The following is a 19,604-nucleotide window of genomic DNA, read 5'->3' on the forward strand; positions in this document are numbered from 1 at the left end:
ATGAGGGCTTATAATCAATTAATGAAAATTATAAAATTATGTGTACGTGTGGCCATTACTGTTGTGCCTAGGGGCGCCCTCACCCCTAAATTCACCCCTGCTCAAGGCAATTGCAGGGGTGCCTTGGATTGGAGGTCCAGGACCAATTCACATTATTTATGGTCAATGTAATAGGCAAAATCAGTGTTGGCGGCCAGGGGTGTATTTAGGGGTCCAAGTGCCCCTGGCAAAGTAAAGGACTGGTGCCCCCCCCCCCCCCTCCCCATATTTGAAATAGGGAAGGCACATGTGCCAAAAAAGGGGCATGGCCACTCAATAGTACCCCAATTAAAATTACACCACAGTAGTGTTTCTTACTCACATTACACAGCACAGTAATGTACATTATTCACGTTATGCTACACAGTAGTACCCCTTATACACATTATGCCATACAGTAGTGCCTATATATATATATATATATATATATATATGGGAAGGCGTGCATGCTCCTGGGAAAGTGGGTGTGGCCTCACAATTTTATATTATGATATCAAACTAGAAATATATAATCACACCCGACACATGCACACACACAATTAGCACACAATTACACACAATACCCACAGTAGCTCTCCTTACACATAATGTCCCCAGTATAGTGTCAGATGCACATAATGTCCCCCAGTATAGTGCCAGATACACATAATGTCTACAGTATAGTGCCAGTTACACATAATGACCCCAGTAGCAGAGGGCCAGATACACATAATGCCTCCGAGTTTAGTGCCTCATACACATATGCCCCTTCAGTGCCAGATACACATATGCCCCCTCAGTGCCAGACATTCGTATGTCCCTACAGGGCTGGACACTCAAATGCTCCCACAGTGCCAGACACATGTATACCCCCACAGTGCCAGATACACGTATGCCCCCACAGTGCCAGATACACGTATGCCCCCACAGTGCCAGATATACGTATGCCCCCACAGTGCCAGATACACGTATGCCCCCACAGTGCCAGATACACGTATGACCCCACAGGGACAGGCACACATATTCCCCATGTTGATTTTACTATTAAAGGCAGCACTTTTAGGTAGATTCAGTATTAGAGGCGGCAGCTATCCCCCCACCCCGCGTAGTTCTTCAACATCAGGGATGCCCATTAATGATCAATGAATGCAGCAGCAGCCACTGTAATTGGCGCCGGGGTCCAGCACCGCACCACAATACAGACAAGAAACTCTACATAAACTACACCCCCAGCAGCCACTGCTGCATACTGTGATCATTACTGGGCATCCCTGCTGGTGAGGAACTACACGGAGGTGGGGAGATAGCTGCTGCCACTAAAAATGAATCTACCTACTGCCCGCGGGTGGCACCTCTGGACGGCGGCCCTCCTCAGCTGGCGCCCCTGGCGAGTGCCATCCTGGCCAATAGGAAGATACACCCCTGCTGGCGGCTGCCAATCATAAAACATGGGAACAAACAGAAGCAAATTCTGTCCCTCACCACACAATTGAACCTAAGAAAGATTTATAAACACAGTTTACATAATTTAATGTTTCTTTCTCAATTTGTCAATAAGAAACATTTGGCCTGGGGGTGCCGTGAAAAATTTCTGATCAAAACATTCAGCTCAGATGGGTTTTCCATATTGTTGCATCTAACAGTGGGTCTGATTCAGAAGTGGTTGTTCTTGCTACTGCTGTTGCTATCCTTGGCCGTATGAAACTGCTATTATCAGGGCTGTTTCTAGCCAATTTGGCTCCCAGTGCGAGATTTGAAAATGCGCCCCCCCCCCATGACATAAAAAAATGTGCCCCCCCCAAACACACACACACAGACACACACACCTAGATGGAAAATAAACAAACTTGCGCGCGCACCCGGCAAGGGGCGTGGCCTCATCTAAATGGGTGTGGCCTCATTTAAATGGGCATGGCCTCCTCTGAAAAGACTACCTCACAATCCAGTTTTTGACCCTGCTCCAACAGATCACGACCACCACAGGAAAAAAAAATTCTACCATATTAAGCCCCACACAGTAATCCCCCTGCACCATATTATGCCACACACCGCAATGCCCTTGATACATTAAATCCCCACACTACGGCAGGCAAGAGTCCCCATTTCACACATTACGGCAGGTGTCCCCATTTTACACATTGAGGGAGAGAGAGAGAGAGACTACTTAGAGGCGATTACCGCTCTTCGGCCCGCCTCACCAGTCGCTCCTCGCGCCGGCCTTTCCCTCTTCCTAACTTGGATCCCCCTCTGTACTCCGCTTGGCGGGGGGGAGTTTCGCGGAGTGACGGGGTTGCGTCGTGACGTAACGACGCAACCGCGTCATTCCATGAAACTCCGCCCCCCGAGCGGGTTACTCGGGGAGAAATAGGAGGGGGAAGCAGGGAGCCACAGTTAGTGCCGCGGCGGGCGCCCAGTGCGGTTGCACTGCTTGCCTGCCCCAAGAAACGGCCCTGGCTATTATAAAGTAACATGGGAAGAAGCTAACCTAAGTATAGTGACACCCTCTGCAGTCGCATTATTTCTGTCTGACAGTGTATAATTGCTGATACATCGGTACCATCGTCACAAATCGGGTCATATTGCAGAGTCTGAGTGCCTCTGTAGACATGCAGGCTGAGCTGCTCTCCTGGGACGCAGAGGGCTCTGCAGTAGCAAGTAAGATCATAACTGCTAATTTATGCACACCCAGAAAACGCCGTCTGAATGGTCATGACGCGTCTGTATTTACCCGACCACTTCCCTTTCCGACCGCATATGAATTAGGCCATATGCGGTCGGAATGAATTAGGCCATATGACTTCTGGTCCTGCTTGACGTATTACATAGACTGCACTTTGTATGAGGCAGACTAGCTAATTATGTCCTCATCATGGGCTGTCCACGCTTGCTGTAAAGCATTTGGAAACCCCCCTCTTGAATTCCTGTATTTGCCCCTCAGATGTATGTGAATTTTTATTCAGTGTCTGCATTTTAACAAACAACTGTAAATTAGGCACCACTGTATGTGAGACAAACTCAAAACACGAGGTTTCACCAATGAGATCCACAATTAAACATCTTTGTGTCCAGTTTTCCGTGCATTGTAAACCACTGCTTGTTCGTATGGATACCAGTTCACAAAATCAGCACTGCCATTTTGCAATAAGCCAATTTGAAAAAAATGCAGGTATTGTAGATGCACAAAAATTGGATTTTAAATATTTGTTATTAATTATTATTATTATTTTTTTTTGGGGGGGGGGGAATGCCCTTTGTTACATTCCCTTCCCTCCTCATGTCCTATAGATCAAGAAAATGAGAAAATTCCAGAGCATAGTTTATTTGTCAAATATATTTACTGCATATATTTTACTACATTGCTGTACTTATAATGTACAGTAGTTTTCTCTTAAGGATTGCACATTACTTAATCAGGCATTTCCAAAGGAACACCATCATTGTCACCTTTTATATTTGTTCAATATAGCAAAATCGAATACCTATGCCCTTAGCCTGTCCTCCCGATCAGAAATCACAACGTTTTATTGCAGCAGACATCTTGTTATACAAATGAATGGAAGGATTTTTATAGCGACACCCACAGACTCCAAATGCTGACTTAAATTGCCATTTCCATATTGATGCGGATCTGCTTCCTATACGACTCTTAAATTAGCAATTTTTATTTGTATAAATGTTGCACTAATCCCAGAAAGTGTAGATATGTGAGAACAATATCAATATCAGATTTCTATTATCGGAATACATACCATTTACCGGCGGACGGGATGCCGGCTGTCAAGATACCGACAGCGGCATCCCATCCGCCAGAATCCCGGCAGCGGGGCGAGCACTAGGAGTCCCCTTGCGGGTTCGGTGGCTCACTGCATTCACCACAGGATCTATACCCACTCTATGGGTGTTATGAACACCCACGAGTGGGAATAGCCCTGGTGGGTTGGGATTCCGGCTGTCGGCATTGCTGGAATTTTAACTCTATATGATAATGTACTAAGTTCTGTCCTGCGGCTGTCATGTGCAGTGGGAGTTCCCCCTGGTGCGATGGATGGCACAGAATATAGCATAGGGTAAGTAAGTTCAAAACTTACCAGTATGTAAATATTATCTTAAAGAGTTCCTAAAACATATATGTGCGCTTGAATAACATAGAAAAATAAAACATCTCCTATAGATTGTACACTTGTGAGCAGGGCCCTCTTAATGTAATGGAATGTGATTTGGACAAAGGTTTAGCGCTAAACTTACACATTTTGTCCATCTCACAAATATAATGGGTTGCAGGAGCATGCAAAATCGCATGTTTCCTGCAGTCCCAAAACTGGCAATGGCAAAACTCGCATCCAGATGTTTTGCCATTGCAAAAATACAACTTGGGCAATATAATAGGATGTGAGTTTACAACACACACCTGAAACATTACCAAAATCTGTCCTAAAAATAGACCAGCTTTTGGCTGGCGAGTTTGACAGAAACATGCACAGATCAGTGAGAACTGTGAATGCTTCTGTCTGTAAAAGTGTTTAAACGGTTTAAAAAAAAGATGTGCAAAGCATAGCCAGAGTTGGTCCTGGTTGCTAAAATCCAGGGAAAAAAATGTGTACGGGTTCTCCGTATTTTAACAACCAGCACCGGGCTCTTGGACCAGTCCTAGTTCCAAAAATATAGGGTAAAAAGAACTTTACTAGTCCCCCGTATTTTTTAAACCAGCACCATGCTCCACTAGTGAAGGAGATAATGCCACAGCCGGGGGACACATTTATACAGGTCTCTGCAGCCATCGCGTTTCCCCCCCCAACTAGTTAGTCCTGGCTGAGGTTCCCTGGAGGAGTGGAGACCCACCCAATAAAAGGGTCCCTCCCCTCCAGACACCCAATGAATTGGGATGTAGCCTGGGGCTGTCCCTGGCATTCCTGGATGGTGAATGCTGGGCTGACAGCCCAAGTGTAGAAATAGAAATTAAATATTGTCTTTTACCTGTGGAACTACAGGTCCCAGCAAGCCTCCCCTGCATGCTGGTGCTTGGAGAACCACAAGTACCAGCATGCAGGGCATTACAGGGCTCGCTGGTACCTGTAGTTCCACCTGTAAAATAAATATTAAAATAAAGACAAGACACACACACACACACATACACCGTGACAGTATAGCTTTAATTAAACATACATGCAGACTCACATTTACATATACTTAACTACATTCTACATAGCCGATCACTTATCCATGTAGAAAGCCATAGGATAACTGTAAAAAATATATATACTCACCTATTTCCAGTGTAGAGCTGTCCTCTTCGTTCCATGTAGGCATCCACGGGGTTAAAAATAAACCACAAAAAACCCGCATCACTGGACATAAGGGGATCCATGTGTACACATGGATCCCCTTTTCCTGAGTGTCGGGCCTTCTCGTGACTTTTGTTACTTGGAGACCTGCCAGCCAATCAGGGAGCACCACATCATAACGCTATCCTGATTAGCTGTGCGCTCCTAGCCTGCCACTCAAGCGGAGCCCATAGACTATAATAGGGGGGAAAAATCCCCATTACAGTCTATGGGTGGAAAACTGTGGTCTACAGCAGACTGCAAGGTTAATTGAGGTCACTCTAGTGGGGGGTCCGGTGTGTCAGGAGTCCAGTGTCAGAATTTCATCCACTGCGGGATTCGGACTGCTGGCATCCCGACCGCCAGCATCCTGACCACATCCCATCAAAAGTACACCTGTGGGTAACTCGTAAGCAGCTTCCTTCTACAGAGGTTATATCTTTACTTGAATTAATTGGAGTCCTTACAGTGTGGGAGGGTATGTCTGTAGGGCACTGGTGCATACTTGCCTACTCTCCCGGAATGGCCGGGATGCTCCCGAAAATCGGGTGACCCTCCCGGCCCCACGGAAGAGCAGACAAGTCTCCCGACTTTTCACTTCCCTCCTGCCTGGCCGCCCACTTTGAGAGTAAAGTGGGTGGTCCGGACACTCGATGACGCGATTCAACAAGAATCGCGTCATCGTAGTCACGCCCCCTGATGGAAAATGCCGGTTATAGCGGCATTACAGAGTGGGGGCGTGGCTTAAACGTGTTGTCGCTGTAACCCCGCCTTCGTACCGCCTCCGACCTGCCTCCACCACGCCCCATTCCGCCTCCTCCCCGCCCCCTCCTCTCATCATCGTCCCGGACAGCCCCTCCACTGAGCCGACCTGGCAGCTCTCTCCCGGAGAGGGCTGCCAGAAAGTAGGTAACTATGCACTGGTGTTTCTATAATGGGTGCAGTGTGTGCGGTGCACACAGGTCCCGGAGTGCAGAGGGGGCCCCCACTGCACACGCTGCACCCATTTTTAAAATACTCACCCCTCCGGAGTCCAGCACCGACATCCACAGCGCTGTTAAAACACAGTAAAAATGGCTCAGTGGCCATTTTCACGGAGTTCCGCGCATGCGCAGTAGAGAAATCTAAGGGACAATGGCCGCCGCGCCAGTTTCCCGAATATCTGTGCATGCGTAGTAGAGTCTGAGCCTCTAGTGCTCAGACTCTCAGCGCTGCCAGCAGAGAGTAGGGGGCCCGAACGGAGGAGGCTGAACACGGGCCTCCTCTTCTCTTAAAATGCCCCTGCTGTAGGGAATACATACGTTTTACCGGCTGTCATGATCTGCCCACCAGTATGCCGGCAGCGGGGTGAGCACTATAAAGCCCCTTGCGGGCTCGCAACGCTGCAGGCACGGAGGCTTGCTGCGCTCGCCACAGGTTATATTCTCCTTCTGTGGGTGCTCTGGACACCCATAGAGGAAGAAAAGCCTGTGGTGCCGGTATTCCGGTGGCATTTCACCACCTGTTTCTGGTGTCGACATTGTGACCGCCAGGATCCCAACAGGCGGTCTTGTGATTGCCTCCCGTCTGTAGTAGTGGTAGTGGTAGTGTTGGACCTGATTTGACTGATAGGATTAAAATCCTAATAAGAATGCAGACAAAATAAAATAAGGATAAATGTAGTTAAAAATATAAATAAAATAAAAAAATAGATACATAGAAATAAGAAATAGATGTCTGTTTGTTATTACCCAGTCTCATCTTATTACTGTTTGGTTGCCAATTGTAAAGCACAACAAAATATGCTGGGGCTACACAGTATAAATAACTGTTAGTAAATAATTAACGCAATTCGAATCACTTCATGTTTTTTAACCCCCTGATATGTCTATATAAGTTTCAATAAATTAGTGTTAACTGCTGAAAAATATTAATGATAAACCTGACCTTACATACCAGAATGTTAAACTGTATTACTCATCACAAGTCCATCCAGAATCATTTCCTTCCAAAAGAATGGAGACAGGTAAATGCATTGACCACAGTGTAATCTCTTCTCAAAAAAACACAATCAAATCACTGTCTAAACTTCCTACATATTGCTAAATAGTATGCATCTGAATAAGACGAGTTAATTATAATTACACAGTAGTGTTATTGCAGAAGCCTTCGTGTTCTGTTGACAGAAATACCACAAAACCAAAGGGAAGTGTGGGTGAGTGTAGGCAGGTCAGGCGGTCAGAAACCTCACTGTGTCACAACCATAGCCTGAGTGTGATTGGGTGCTTGTGTCTATGGGCACAGTTTAAATTCTGCGAAATCTGGGCAATTCCACAGCAAAACATCGCATCTGCCTGTCACACACTCCACTGCTGAATATTGGAGAAGAGCTTCCAGTGCTGTACAGTATTCTCTCGATTGCAGACAAGTTGAGGTACTGCACAGCAAGACCTGCTCTGTTCATATTGATAATCTATGATTTTGTAGCAAAAAAACAAGGCTATGTCAATTATTATTTACCTTTTTATTTTGCAGATATCGCGTTGAAAATGAAAAGTGCTGTGTTCATCATTTGCCTCATAGGCATGACCTGTGCAAATCCTGTAAGTATATCTAGTGCAGTGGTTCTCAAACTCGGTCCTCAGGACCCCACACAGTGCATGTTTTGCAGGTAACCCAGCAAGTGCACAGGTGTATTAATTACTCACTGACACATTGTAAAAGGTCCACAGATGGAGCTAATTATTTCACTTGCGATTCTGTGAGGAGACCTGCAAAACATGCACTGTGTGGGGTCCTGAGGACCGAGTTTGAGAACCTGTGATCTAGTGGATGGCTTTTTCATTATGCTTTCTGTACTTTATAAACCATGTAGTTATTATAGTATAAAATGAGAGACATGGCATAATTCCAATTAGTTTGATTGTCATTGATAGTGAATGGTCCTGAGTTATTGGTCAAGCTTCTCAGTTTACCATTATAAATATTGTGATATTGCCATCAGCGCATTACAATGGCCATGTAAGGTCTTACTATTATGTAGGTAAGTGAAAGTACTCCATCTTGAGAAATGATAGAGAATTGCTATTCTTCCACCTCTGGTTAGGTCTGCCTCTATTCATGGCAGTATTATCATGCAATGCTGAATTTTATCCTGTATTGCTCTGTGCTGCAGTGAGTATAAATACTAACTCGATGGACAGGGAGGGGTAAATTGATTAGTGAAATACATTTTGTTCAAATAATCTCAAAAGCACTTTACATAAATGTCAGCCACCAATTGGGGTTTTTGTTCTTATGATGGATCATATTTCATAATGTTGACTGTTCAAAGCTTAGTTTATACAGTGCTGATAGTTTGCTACACAATCATGTAGGTGCCTTATTTATTTCTTATACTGGATGTGAAAATGGAGACTAAGTGACATCTTTATGACTTTCAGGTTTCAGACTCAGATTCTTCACACCAGGTTAGTATCAATTTAATTCATATTCCCTTGTGCAAGAAACTTCACATTCTGATTCTTTTGTACGAGAAACTTCATGATATCTCATTATGGTATGCAATTATTCCAAAATACGGAAAAATCCGATATCCAAAATACTTCTGGTCCCAAGCATTTTGGATAAGGGATGCTCAACCCGTATTTAATTTAAGTCATTAAAATTGTTGTCTATTGGATATTCCAAGCACTTATGGCAGTCCACCTCCACCACCTACAACACATTGGACTGAATTTTAAATGGTGAAATATTGGCTGTTTGCAGTATATACAGGATTATTTCATTATAATTTGCATTTCTTTCAGGATTCAAGTGAAAGTCACAGTATATCTAAATCAGATTCACATTCAGACTCTTCATCAGAAGAAGTCAGCATTGCCCCTTCTCCAAATGAGACAACGCCAGGTCAGGATATCGTGACTAAAGAATATGTAGCAAGAGGTGATAGTCTGCGCCGTAGACGTGCTGCAGGACAGGTACAATGCTTCAGGCTGCAAACTGTGTTGTAAACTGGTTATGAAATTATTGTATTAATAGCTTCTACCCACACAACTCATGTGCCACCTATACACAACTCTCAATCCACCTATGTACTGTGTTTCAAGTGAATGCGGCCCAAAGCACCTCTAACCCCACCCATTATTGGCCGCGTGCATGGTGCCACACCTGACTTTTGCATTGATGATACCAATACATTTTTGTTTTTGCTATTGCTCAGCTTTAACTTAACAGATCGAGATGAAACAAAGTGCAGATTATTTATAGGAGTTTTCACTAAAAATGCAGGTTAATGGAAATCGGTTCAGAAGTTAGTTCAGCAGTTTTAGTGCCAACTTGGAACAGACAGACACAACATTATTAGACTATTAGTATATAGGTGAAATAAGTTGTATTGTGTTACATTCACATTCTGGACTTGTAGACCAATTCACACTCAGGCCATGATGTACTAAAGGGAAAATGCGGTATAACCCCACATTTTCATATGGCCGCCACGTTTTTGCCCCTGAGGGTATCGCCATCTTTTGATCCGTTCCGCCACCGCATTGCGATGTGAATCACATATGTTAGTACATATGCGATTAGCATCGCAGTGGTGGGCGGCGAGGGGTGGCGATGTATGTTAATACATCCCGCCCTCAAACTTGTTCTTTTTCATCTATTTAAATATATAAATGTATATATATATATATATATATATATATATATATATATATATATGGAAAAAAATAGAGAATAGCGCCTAGGATGATCCCAATATAAACAACTGTGTATAATGAATATGTGGCTCTAGTAAAATTAAAACAACCCCCAACTCTTAGTGGGTGGCAGCTCCTGCCCAGAGGTGAGTTTAAGATATACAAAAATGAAGTGCAAAGGAGCGCCTAATGGTGTTTAGAGCGAAAGGTGATAAATTACCCTGTGGAACGTGACAAAGTGTAGAATTACAAAGTATAACTTATCTCTTTACACGTCTTCAATTCTGATGACACTTTGATGCATGTAAAAACAGAAAGAGAAACATAGTGTGTACTGTATAAAACCAGTAACTCTTAATTAGGAACCTAGCTGGTCCCAATAACCGAATAAGAGTATGTTGACATAAAAACATATATAGATTTAATATACAGTCCTGAAGCAAATGCAGGTAACAAACGTACAGGATAAATGGATAAAATCAGCTTATCAGTCCACTCTGGGACCATTCATGGTTAAGCAGTAAATTCCAGTTTCATAACATTATGGCGAATAAGTAAAATTCCTGACGCAAATGCAGGTAACAAACGTACAGGATAATAGAATAAAAACAGCTTATCTGTCCACTCTGGGAAGTTCAGGGTTAAGCAGCAAGTCCCAATTCCAACGCGTTTCGTCCTATGGCAAAGGACTTCATCAAGGGGATTGATGAAGTCCTTTGCCATAGGACGAAACGCGTTGGGATTGGGACTTGCTGCTTAACCCTGAACTTCCCAGAGTGGACAGATAAGCTGTTTTTATTCTATTATCCTGTACGTTTGTTACCTGCATTTGCGTCAGGAATTTTACTTATTCGACATAATGTTATGAAACTGGAATTTACTGCTTAACCATGAATGGTCCCAGAGTGGACTGATAAGCTGATTTTATCCATTTATCCTGTACGTTTGTTACCTGCATTTGCTTCAGGACTGTATATTAAATCTATATATGTTTTTATGTCAACATACTCTTATTCGGTTATTGGGACCAGCTAGGTTCCTAATTAAGAGTTACTGGTTTTATACAGTACACACTATGTTTCTCTTTCTGTTTTTACATGCATCAAAGTGTCATCAGAATTGAAGACGTGTAAAGAGATAAGTTATACTTTGTAATTCTACACTTTGTCACGTTCCACAGGGTGATTTATCACCTTTCGCTCTAAACACCATTAGGCGCTCCTTTGCACTTCATTTTTGTATATATATATATATATATATATATATATATATAAATGTTTTATTCAATCCAATATAATAAAAGACTAAAGGCCCGTACACACTGGTCGATGTATCGGCCGTTCTCTTGAACGGCCGATACATCGCGGGACCGTCGGCCAGTGTGTACGGGCGATACGTCTGTGAACTCCGTCATTCACAGAAGTATCGCGTCGGCCGTGCAGCACAGCCGACGGCCAATATATCTAACGATATATTGGCGCGTCGCTGTGTGTGTACGGGGCGGTCGTCCGACCGCCCGTACACATGCTGCGGCGGCCGGCGGTGATTGACAGGTGAACTGGGCGGGCGGGCGCTCGCGCCCGCCCAGTTCATGACGTCAGTCCCCCGACGGATCGGGCAGTGTGTATGCACAGCACACTGCCCGATCCGTACATAGATATATCTGCAGATCAATTGATCTGCAGATATATCTAAAAGTGTGTACCCACCTTTACGCTGCTGCTCCTCACCTCTTTGTGGGGGAATTCAAGTGTTTTTCGCGCTGGCTGGTGGCCACTAAATGGTGCCCGATGGAGTAATTCAAGTTTTGCCGGAAGCTGGAATTTATAACAGGAATTATTTTACTTGTGACTTTCCGACTTACGATCATCCTATAATACAGAACACACACTTTTATGTCAACACATTAAATTTGTGTGTCATGGTAGCAAGTATAATAAAACCAGTTTGGCTATGGCTCAGGGTTTCTCAACTGTTTATTTTGCAAGATCCACCAGTTTTACAGCAACTTAATTCCTAAATCTGCAGAACTAATTCCAGCTGCTAGTTATGCACTATACAGTATATACAGATGTGTTCTCATACATCTTAATGATGTTAATATAGAGCATATGTAATCCATTTATTTGGTATTCTTGATTTTCAAACATTGACTGAACTTATTTTCTTCTTTTTTTGTTTAGTATTCAGATTCCTCAGACCAGGTTAGTATATTATTATACTGGCCTTGCATTTTGTATTTAAAAAGCACTGCTAGTATGTACATTTTCTCTCTCTTCTCCATCTCCATCTGGTCCTCTCAGCTTTCTTGCTATGAACCCACACCAGGCCGCATACCGGGATTCAGCTCACATTGGGCCCTAGGCAAGATGCCAGTCTGGGGCTCCCTCCTTACATATAGAGACACGCAGGAGCACTGACAGCTTTGCTGATCCCTGGTACTGGGATTGGGTATGGCCAATGGGGGTTGCCCCTGATCTTAAAGAGAATTACAAGAAGGTGCGGCTGCAAAAACAGACTTGTGCTGAATGAAGGGGAAGTGGTGGGGGGGGGGGGATTCTATCAAACGGGATGTAGGATTGCTTCCCCACTCTGGGAAAGATAGGACTGACTACTGCTGCAGCTGTCCATTCTCTCTCTCCCTTTAATGAAGTGTGGCTCTCTGCAACAGGGGAGGGGCGTTGCCAGGGCCGGTGCAAGGTCTCTCTGCACCCTAGGCAAAGCTTCAGCCTAGCGCCACCTAACCTACAATCACCACCTCCGCCACCTCTCGGAGGGGAGATGCAGGTGGGCTGGGGTGAATTGCATCATTATACATATGATTAGACCTGCAGCAGCAACCAGCGCAGTGTAAAAAGAGAAGGCTGCATACAGATACATCCTTCAGATTTTTGCTAGATTAATTCAATGGCGCCCCCCAGAGGCCGGCGCCCCTAGGCAGCCGCCTAAAGCTGCCTAATGGTAGAGCCGGCCCTGGGCGTTGCAAGACCTGGGCCTCCCACTCGGTGCCACTGGAGTCACATATAGGGAACACATGTGCTGAGCTCCTCCAATCAGGGCTCAGCACACTCACCTCTGCCCTACTGGGTGTCTCACATCACCATAACACAGCCACTAGCTGGGAGTAGCAGTAGTTTATCCCCACCATTACGCCTTCCATAATGTAATGCCTTCATAATTATGAGAATCGTATGCCCCACAAAACTGGACAAGGCAGTGACAGATTTTGACAGATCTTGATAGAAAAAATAAATAAAACAAGGATGGCAGATAGCCAACACCTAGTACCACTTTATGAATAATCTTACTCTGATTGGCCCTCTACTGAATGTCCTAGTGAACTTCAGAAGGTTGTAGTCACATGCCTTCTCAATCCTGCTGTGTTGGATCAAACCTCAGAGCATTAGTATGTTGCAAACTAGAGCAATTATTTATTTATTATGTGTTTCATATTTAATTGTTGTGTTACCATTCACTAGCACTAAGTGATAGACATGGGGAAGTGTGGCCAAAAGCAATACCCCACTAACAAAATCACACACAGAGCTCAATCTGAATAGAGTTTATGTATGGTCATTTGTTAGCTATGTTTATTTAATCCTATATTTTTTCACAGGATACAACTTCAAGTGAAAGTCACAGTCACAGTGTATCCAAGTCAGATTCACACTCAGACTCTTCATCGGAAGAGGTCAGCACTGCCCCTATGCCTGAAGATACAACAGCTGTGGAGAGAAGAGGTGACAGTTTGCGCAAAAGACGCGATGCTGAACAGGTAACATGCCGAATGCACAGTAACTCTTCACCTGTCATTTCATTTATAAGTGAGCCACACAGTGTTATAGCCATCTTACTTATCACATGGTGGCATGGTTGACATGTTATGCTGATACATTCAACTTGCCTGATCATACTATTATCTTGTGCACTTTGGGACACATGTAATAGGGTGAAATTCCTGAGATTTAAGCAAGTTATACCCCTTTCACCACGCACACATAACCCAGTATGGACCCGGTATATTGCTGGGTCAACACGAGTCACTGTGCGGTGTGAAAGGTCACTGATGAATTTCCAGGTCGCTTGACCCAGTAATTCAACCCTGGAATAAAGAAGGGTTATTCTTGGGTTATTACTGGGTCAGGTGCAGTGTGAATGGGTTGCCGGGTCGATGTGGCCCAAAACCCGTTCACAGCATAGGCAGAGACGGCGTGGAGATGATTTCATCGTCCAGAGCCACCACCGCACCCACCTCCGATGCCTGCTCTACCCCGTTAGCAATGGCAAAACTCAACCTGGCATATTGCCTGGTCGGGTAGCCAATGTGAAAGTGTCCAATGCCAGGTCATACCCGGGAAGGACCCGTTTCCAATACCCAGGTGCGACCCGGCATTGCCATGTGAAAGCGGTATTAGCAGATACATTTTAAAAAGCAGTGCCTAGTAAGGCAAAACTCGGTCGGTTTTTCGTTACTAAACATTACAGCTTCAAATTCACATTTTAACTAGTAAAAAATCTCGGGACTTCCAGAATCCTGCACCCTATTACCCTTTTACATTTGACCCTTTTAATCCCCTTGATATCACTGATTATTTGGCTCAATATTCATTATTAATAATTAAATCGACACAAATTGTCCTCTGATAGGATACAGATTTTTCTTGTGACTTTACATTAGATCTCAAAGATGCTTTAATGGAATATGTGTCATTGAATTTGAGCAAGCCTATTTTGTTTCCATGTTGAACAGAATGCACATAGCAGCTCCTCACAGCAGACTGACGAGAGTGTGACCACTGAGAGCACAAGCAGAACTGAGAGCTCAGAGGAAGATAGTGATGAGCGCACCACTAAGCAGAACCTAGTGCAAGGCATCCTGGGAACAACAGCTGCGCCAGATACGTCTGAAGAGAGCTCAGAGGAGAGAACAGTGAATGCACCTATATTTGAGCCCTGAACACGACAGCCTAAATGGCGTTTACTTCTATCCTCTGTCTTTCTATATGTGTGAATGGTTTATTGTATCTGCTCATCTTGACTTTGTACATATGTTTGAGCCAACATCTGACATGCCTTACTGTTACCAAACAGAATGCTAAGAAATCTTAAGATGACTTACAAAGCTCACAGTAAACACACTGGTAAACCGTCTATTCATCAACAAAGCAAGTACAGTTTTATCCATCATTGTTATTAATGCTTTCTTCAGCATCAGTCTGCTGCCTGAGCACTGCATAGTAGCAGGAATCCCGGACACAGGCTCAAACCTCTGTGTGTAAAGCCTCTAGCTGCTATAAACATATCAATGGAGAGCTGTGGTGGTTTACCAATATTAGTTAAGCACAAGCTTATCTTATTTATCTAGAAATGTGAGCATAATTTGCAGCAAATGTCATCATTTGTGGACAGTCGGACAGGCGCACAGGGGAACAGGGGAAACCACCGGTAGGCCCCACTACCTGTAGGCCCTCCTCCACCTCTAGGGATCAGGTTAAAGTCTCTATCCTAGTGCACATGAATTATGCATTATACATATGTTACATTATACTTCATAAGAACATGGTTTATTATATATTTACCAAGGGGCACAGAACATGTACTCTGTAATGCTTAGCCAAACCTCTGTGGTGGCTGGCCACACCCTTAAGCATGGGCCCCTACAACAGCATTCCCCCGGTGGGCCCTTCATTACCCAGTCCGACACTGTTTGTGGGTTAAAGGCTTGTCATGCTGTGATCTTTGACCAGTCTTAAGTCAGGTATAATGTATCACAGTAGGTCTATGTAAGGCATATAACAGACCAGTGACTCCATCTTGTGTATAGATGCTGCTGTTTACACTGCCAGAACATTTTCATGGTGCCACTACCACACCTCCAGAACCAATGTAACAAGTAAATGTGTATGATTAGCATGTCACAATGCTTTATTACTGTACTAGCTCCAACATCACCTGCTATAATAACTTATGGATCTGAATGTTTAGTGTACCTGCTGCTGATGTTTACTTATCACTTCATTTAGAGACTACTTCCATAACACTAGGGACATGTATGCAATCTCCAGTTCTGGTGCAATGCAGAAATATACGTTTCTAATGCATGCATCAATACTTGACTGTGTAGAAACAAACTACCTATAAGTTTCACGTGCCTTTCCGGACACTATCTCCTAATCTCCTATGTATAAGAATCACAATTGTGTTATTTTAAATATGTGGTTAATAAATATTCAAACTAAATTGTTATCTTCCGTGTCTACTTGGCAAGACTTTAATACGGTAATTTTGTCAGGTCTAATTGTGTACATCCTGTTCTATCTGAAGGTGTTGAATAATATTGAATAATTAAAAAATAGTAGAACAAGAAACTTTTTTATTTGTTGGGGCACTCTTTACTGTTATTCAAATTTAACTGAACTAAAACTTAGGGGTCTATTCAATTGATGTCGGATCCTTTCCGATGGAAAGGATGCGACAGTTCAGTATTCCATTTGAGGCCAAATTCGACAGCTTTCGGCCGTTTCTGACAATGTCAATCCGACATTTTTTAAACAGAATTGCCTACAAGTCGGTAAAACGGCAGCCCCATTTAATAGGTCGAATCATGAAACTGCTGTCTCTCCGACTAGAATTGAGTAGACCCCTTAATTGAAAAGAACTCACAAAACAAACAAAACACTTAGGTGCAGCTGTATTAAGTCTGGAGCAGTGATAAAGCAGTGATAAGTGAAAGGTGATAACGCACCAGCCAATAAGCTCCTAACTGTAATTTCTCAAACCTGTAATGATTGGTTGTTGCATTATCACCTTCAACTTATCACTGCTTTATCACTTCTCCAGGCTTAATACATCTGCCCCTTAGGGGTCTCTTTACTAAGCATTGGATGGAGATAAAGTGGACGGAGATAAAGTACCAGCCAATCAGCGTGTAACTACCATGTCACAGGCTGGGCTCGAAAATGACAGTTAGGAGCTGATTGGTTGGTACTTTATCTCCGTGTACTTTATCTCCATCCAAGGCTTAGTAAATAGACCCCTAAAATACATAAACAGTAACCAATAGATTCTAGGTTAGTATAATTCAAACCAAAAAGCAGAACTCTCTTTACCACACTAATCATGAGGCACAACGTTGGTTAATACGATTAATTAGTTCACCAAATTTACATATAAAAATGTTTACATTGAGTGTAGGAAAAAGGGAAAGCTTGTAACATCATGCTACATGCAGGTTGTACGAAAACAAACTGCATGTCGAGCCAATGTTATTTATTATTGTTTGTTTCTGTTATATTGTATTTATACAGTTTATGTAACACAATTAAATCATAGCTTTGAAACGAACTATATAGAGCTCACACTTCACACCATTCTTACAGTGAGCCTATAGGACAGTGGGAAGGAAGCACACATATAGAGAGTACCAGGTTTCTGCTGTTGTCTGTTATATCCAGTGACATTGAACGGATTCAATAAAAGGACCCTAGAGGTAGGCATCTGTATGTGCAAAAGTATCACTGCATCTGCTTTTAACCAAATTAGGGGGGAATTCAATTGTGCCTGAAAAATGTTCGGGTGAAATAAACGGGCTGTACCTCAATTTTTTTGGCCAATATTTTTTGGGGCGCAATTCAATAGCAGCTAGTTTTTTTCACCCAAAAAATAAAACAAAAATGTTTTCAAGCAAAAACACATAGGATCCGAGTCAGAAGGATAGAAACATAGAAACATAGAATTTGACGGCAGATAAGAACCACTTGGCCCATCTAGTCTGCCCATTTTTTTTATCCTTTAGGTAATCGCAACCCTTTTTGAACCTTAATTCTTTGTAAGGATATTCATATGCCTATCCCAAGCATGTTTAAATTGCTCTACAGTCTTAGCCTCTACCACCTCTGATGGGAGGCTATTCCACTTATCCACTACCCTTTCTGTGAAATAATTTTTCCTTAGATTTCCCCTGAACCTGGCTCCCTCCAGTTTCAGTGTATGTCCTCGAGTTCTAATACTTCTCTTCCTTTGAAAAATGTTTCCCTCCTGAACTTTGTTAAAACCTTTGGTATATTTGAAGGTTTCCATCATGTCTCCCCTTTCCCTTCTCTCCTCCATACTATACATGTTAAGATCTTTTAGCCTTTCCGGGTAAGTTTTGTGACGTAGGCCATGCACCATTTTAGTTGCCCTTCTTTGTACAATCTCTAATGTATTTATATCCTTCTGGAGATATGGTAACCAGAACTGGACACAGTATTCCAGATGAGGCCGCAACAATGACCTATACAGTGGCATTATTACTTCTCTTTTCCTGCTACTGATTCCTCTCCCTATGCAACCAAGCATCTGACTTGCCTTTCTCATTGCTTTGTTGCATTGCTTTCCTGCCTTTAAGTCACTTGAAATAGTGACTCCTAAATCCCTTTCCTCCTCAGTAGTTTCCATTATAGTACCCTTGATACTATATTTAGCCTTTGGGTTTTTGAGACCCAAGTGCATGATTTTGCATTTCTTAGCATTAAACTGTAGTTGCCATGTTCTTGACCATTTTTCAAGCCTAGCTAGGTCATCAATCATTTGTTTTACCTCTCCTGGTGTGTCTACCCTGTTGCATATCTTTGTATCATCTGCAAAAAGGCATACTTTCCCTTCAATACCATTTGCAATGTCACCAACAAAGATATTAAAGAGAACTGGTCCGAGTACAGATCCCTGGGGTACTCCACTGGTAACATTTCCCTCCATAGATTGCACTCCATTTACTACAACTGTCTGTTTGCTATCCTGCAACCAGGTTCTTATCCATTTAACTGTTCTATAATCCACCCCCACACTTTCAAGTTTATTTAGCAGTCTGCGATGTGGGACAGTGTCAAATGCCTTACTAAAGTCTAGATATGCCACATCTACAGCTCCCCCTTTATCTATTATTTTCATCACAGAGTCAAAAAAGTCAATAAGATTTGTTTGGCATGATCTCCCACCAGTAAATCCATGCTGTTTTGGATCCTGTAAGTTGTTTGATTTAAGATATTCCACAACTCTTTCTTTTCATAGTTTTTCCATTACTTTCCCTACTACTGATGTAAGGCTTACTGGTCTGTAGTTACTTGCTTCTTCCTTGCTTCCACTTTTGTACAATGGAACTACATTTGCTCTTTTCCAGTCCTCTGGAATGGCACCTGTATTTAGTGACTGGTTAAATAATTCTGTTAATGGTGCCACCAGCACATCTTTTAGCTCTTTTAGTATCCTTGGGTGTATCCCATCTGGCCCCATTGATTTATTCACTTTTAGTGTTGAAAGTTCAGTTAGGACCTTCTCCTCTGTAAATGTACTTTCATCTACCTTATTTTTATGAATGTCCTTGCAACATAACTGGGGCCCCTTCCCTTCTTCTGTAGTAAATACTGAGCAAAAATAATTATTTAGGTGATCTGCTATTGCCTTGTCTCCCTCCACCAAATTCTCACTCTCTGTCTTAAGTCTTAGGATGTACCCCTTATCCATATATTCTGTCCCATCATACCCTAAAGGCATCAGATAATTGTTCACCTAAGTCCTGTAACCTTTGTGTTCACAAGTTTTA

At 43.0% G+C, this 19,604-nt stretch overlaps 1 protein-coding gene across 1 annotated transcript; it reads left to right on the forward strand.

The window, feature by feature from the left end:
• The first annotated feature begins 7,665 nt into the window (after positions 1 to 7,665).
• SPP1 (secreted phosphoprotein 1) lies at positions 7,666 to 16,261 on the forward strand. The gene is made up of 7 exons (XM_063932679.1): positions 7,666 to 7,752; positions 7,854 to 7,921; positions 8,762 to 8,788; positions 9,128 to 9,298; positions 12,205 to 12,225; positions 13,638 to 13,796; positions 14,772 to 16,261. Exons 2-7 carry the CDS (start codon positions 7,868 to 7,870, stop codon positions 14,976 to 14,978), a joined length of 639 nt encoding a protein of 212 aa, XP_063788749.1. The 5' UTR covers positions 7,666 to 7,752; positions 7,854 to 7,867; the 3' UTR covers positions 14,979 to 16,261.
• The last annotated feature ends 3,343 nt before the right edge of the window (positions 16,262 to 19,604 follow it).

The sequence above is a fragment of the Pseudophryne corroboree genome, chromosome 1 (assembly GCF_028390025.1).
Source record: "Pseudophryne corroboree isolate aPseCor3 chromosome 1, aPseCor3.hap2, whole genome shotgun sequence".
In the NCBI taxonomy this organism is placed as follows: domain Eukaryota; kingdom Metazoa; phylum Chordata; class Amphibia; order Anura; family Myobatrachidae; genus Pseudophryne; species Pseudophryne corroboree.

Coding starts and splice junctions, on each gene's coding strand:
- SPP1 (XM_063932679.1), top strand. CDS start 7,868: ATGAAAAGTGCTGTGTTCATCATTTGCCTCATAGGCATGACCTGTGCA. Junction 7,922..8,761: donor GCATGACCTGTGCAAATCCT/GTAAGTATATCT, acceptor TATGACTTTCAG/GTTTCAGACTCAGATTCTTC. Junction 13,797..14,771: donor AAAGACGCGATGCTGAACAG/GTAACATGCCGA, acceptor CATGTTGAACAG/AATGCACATAGCAGCTCCTC.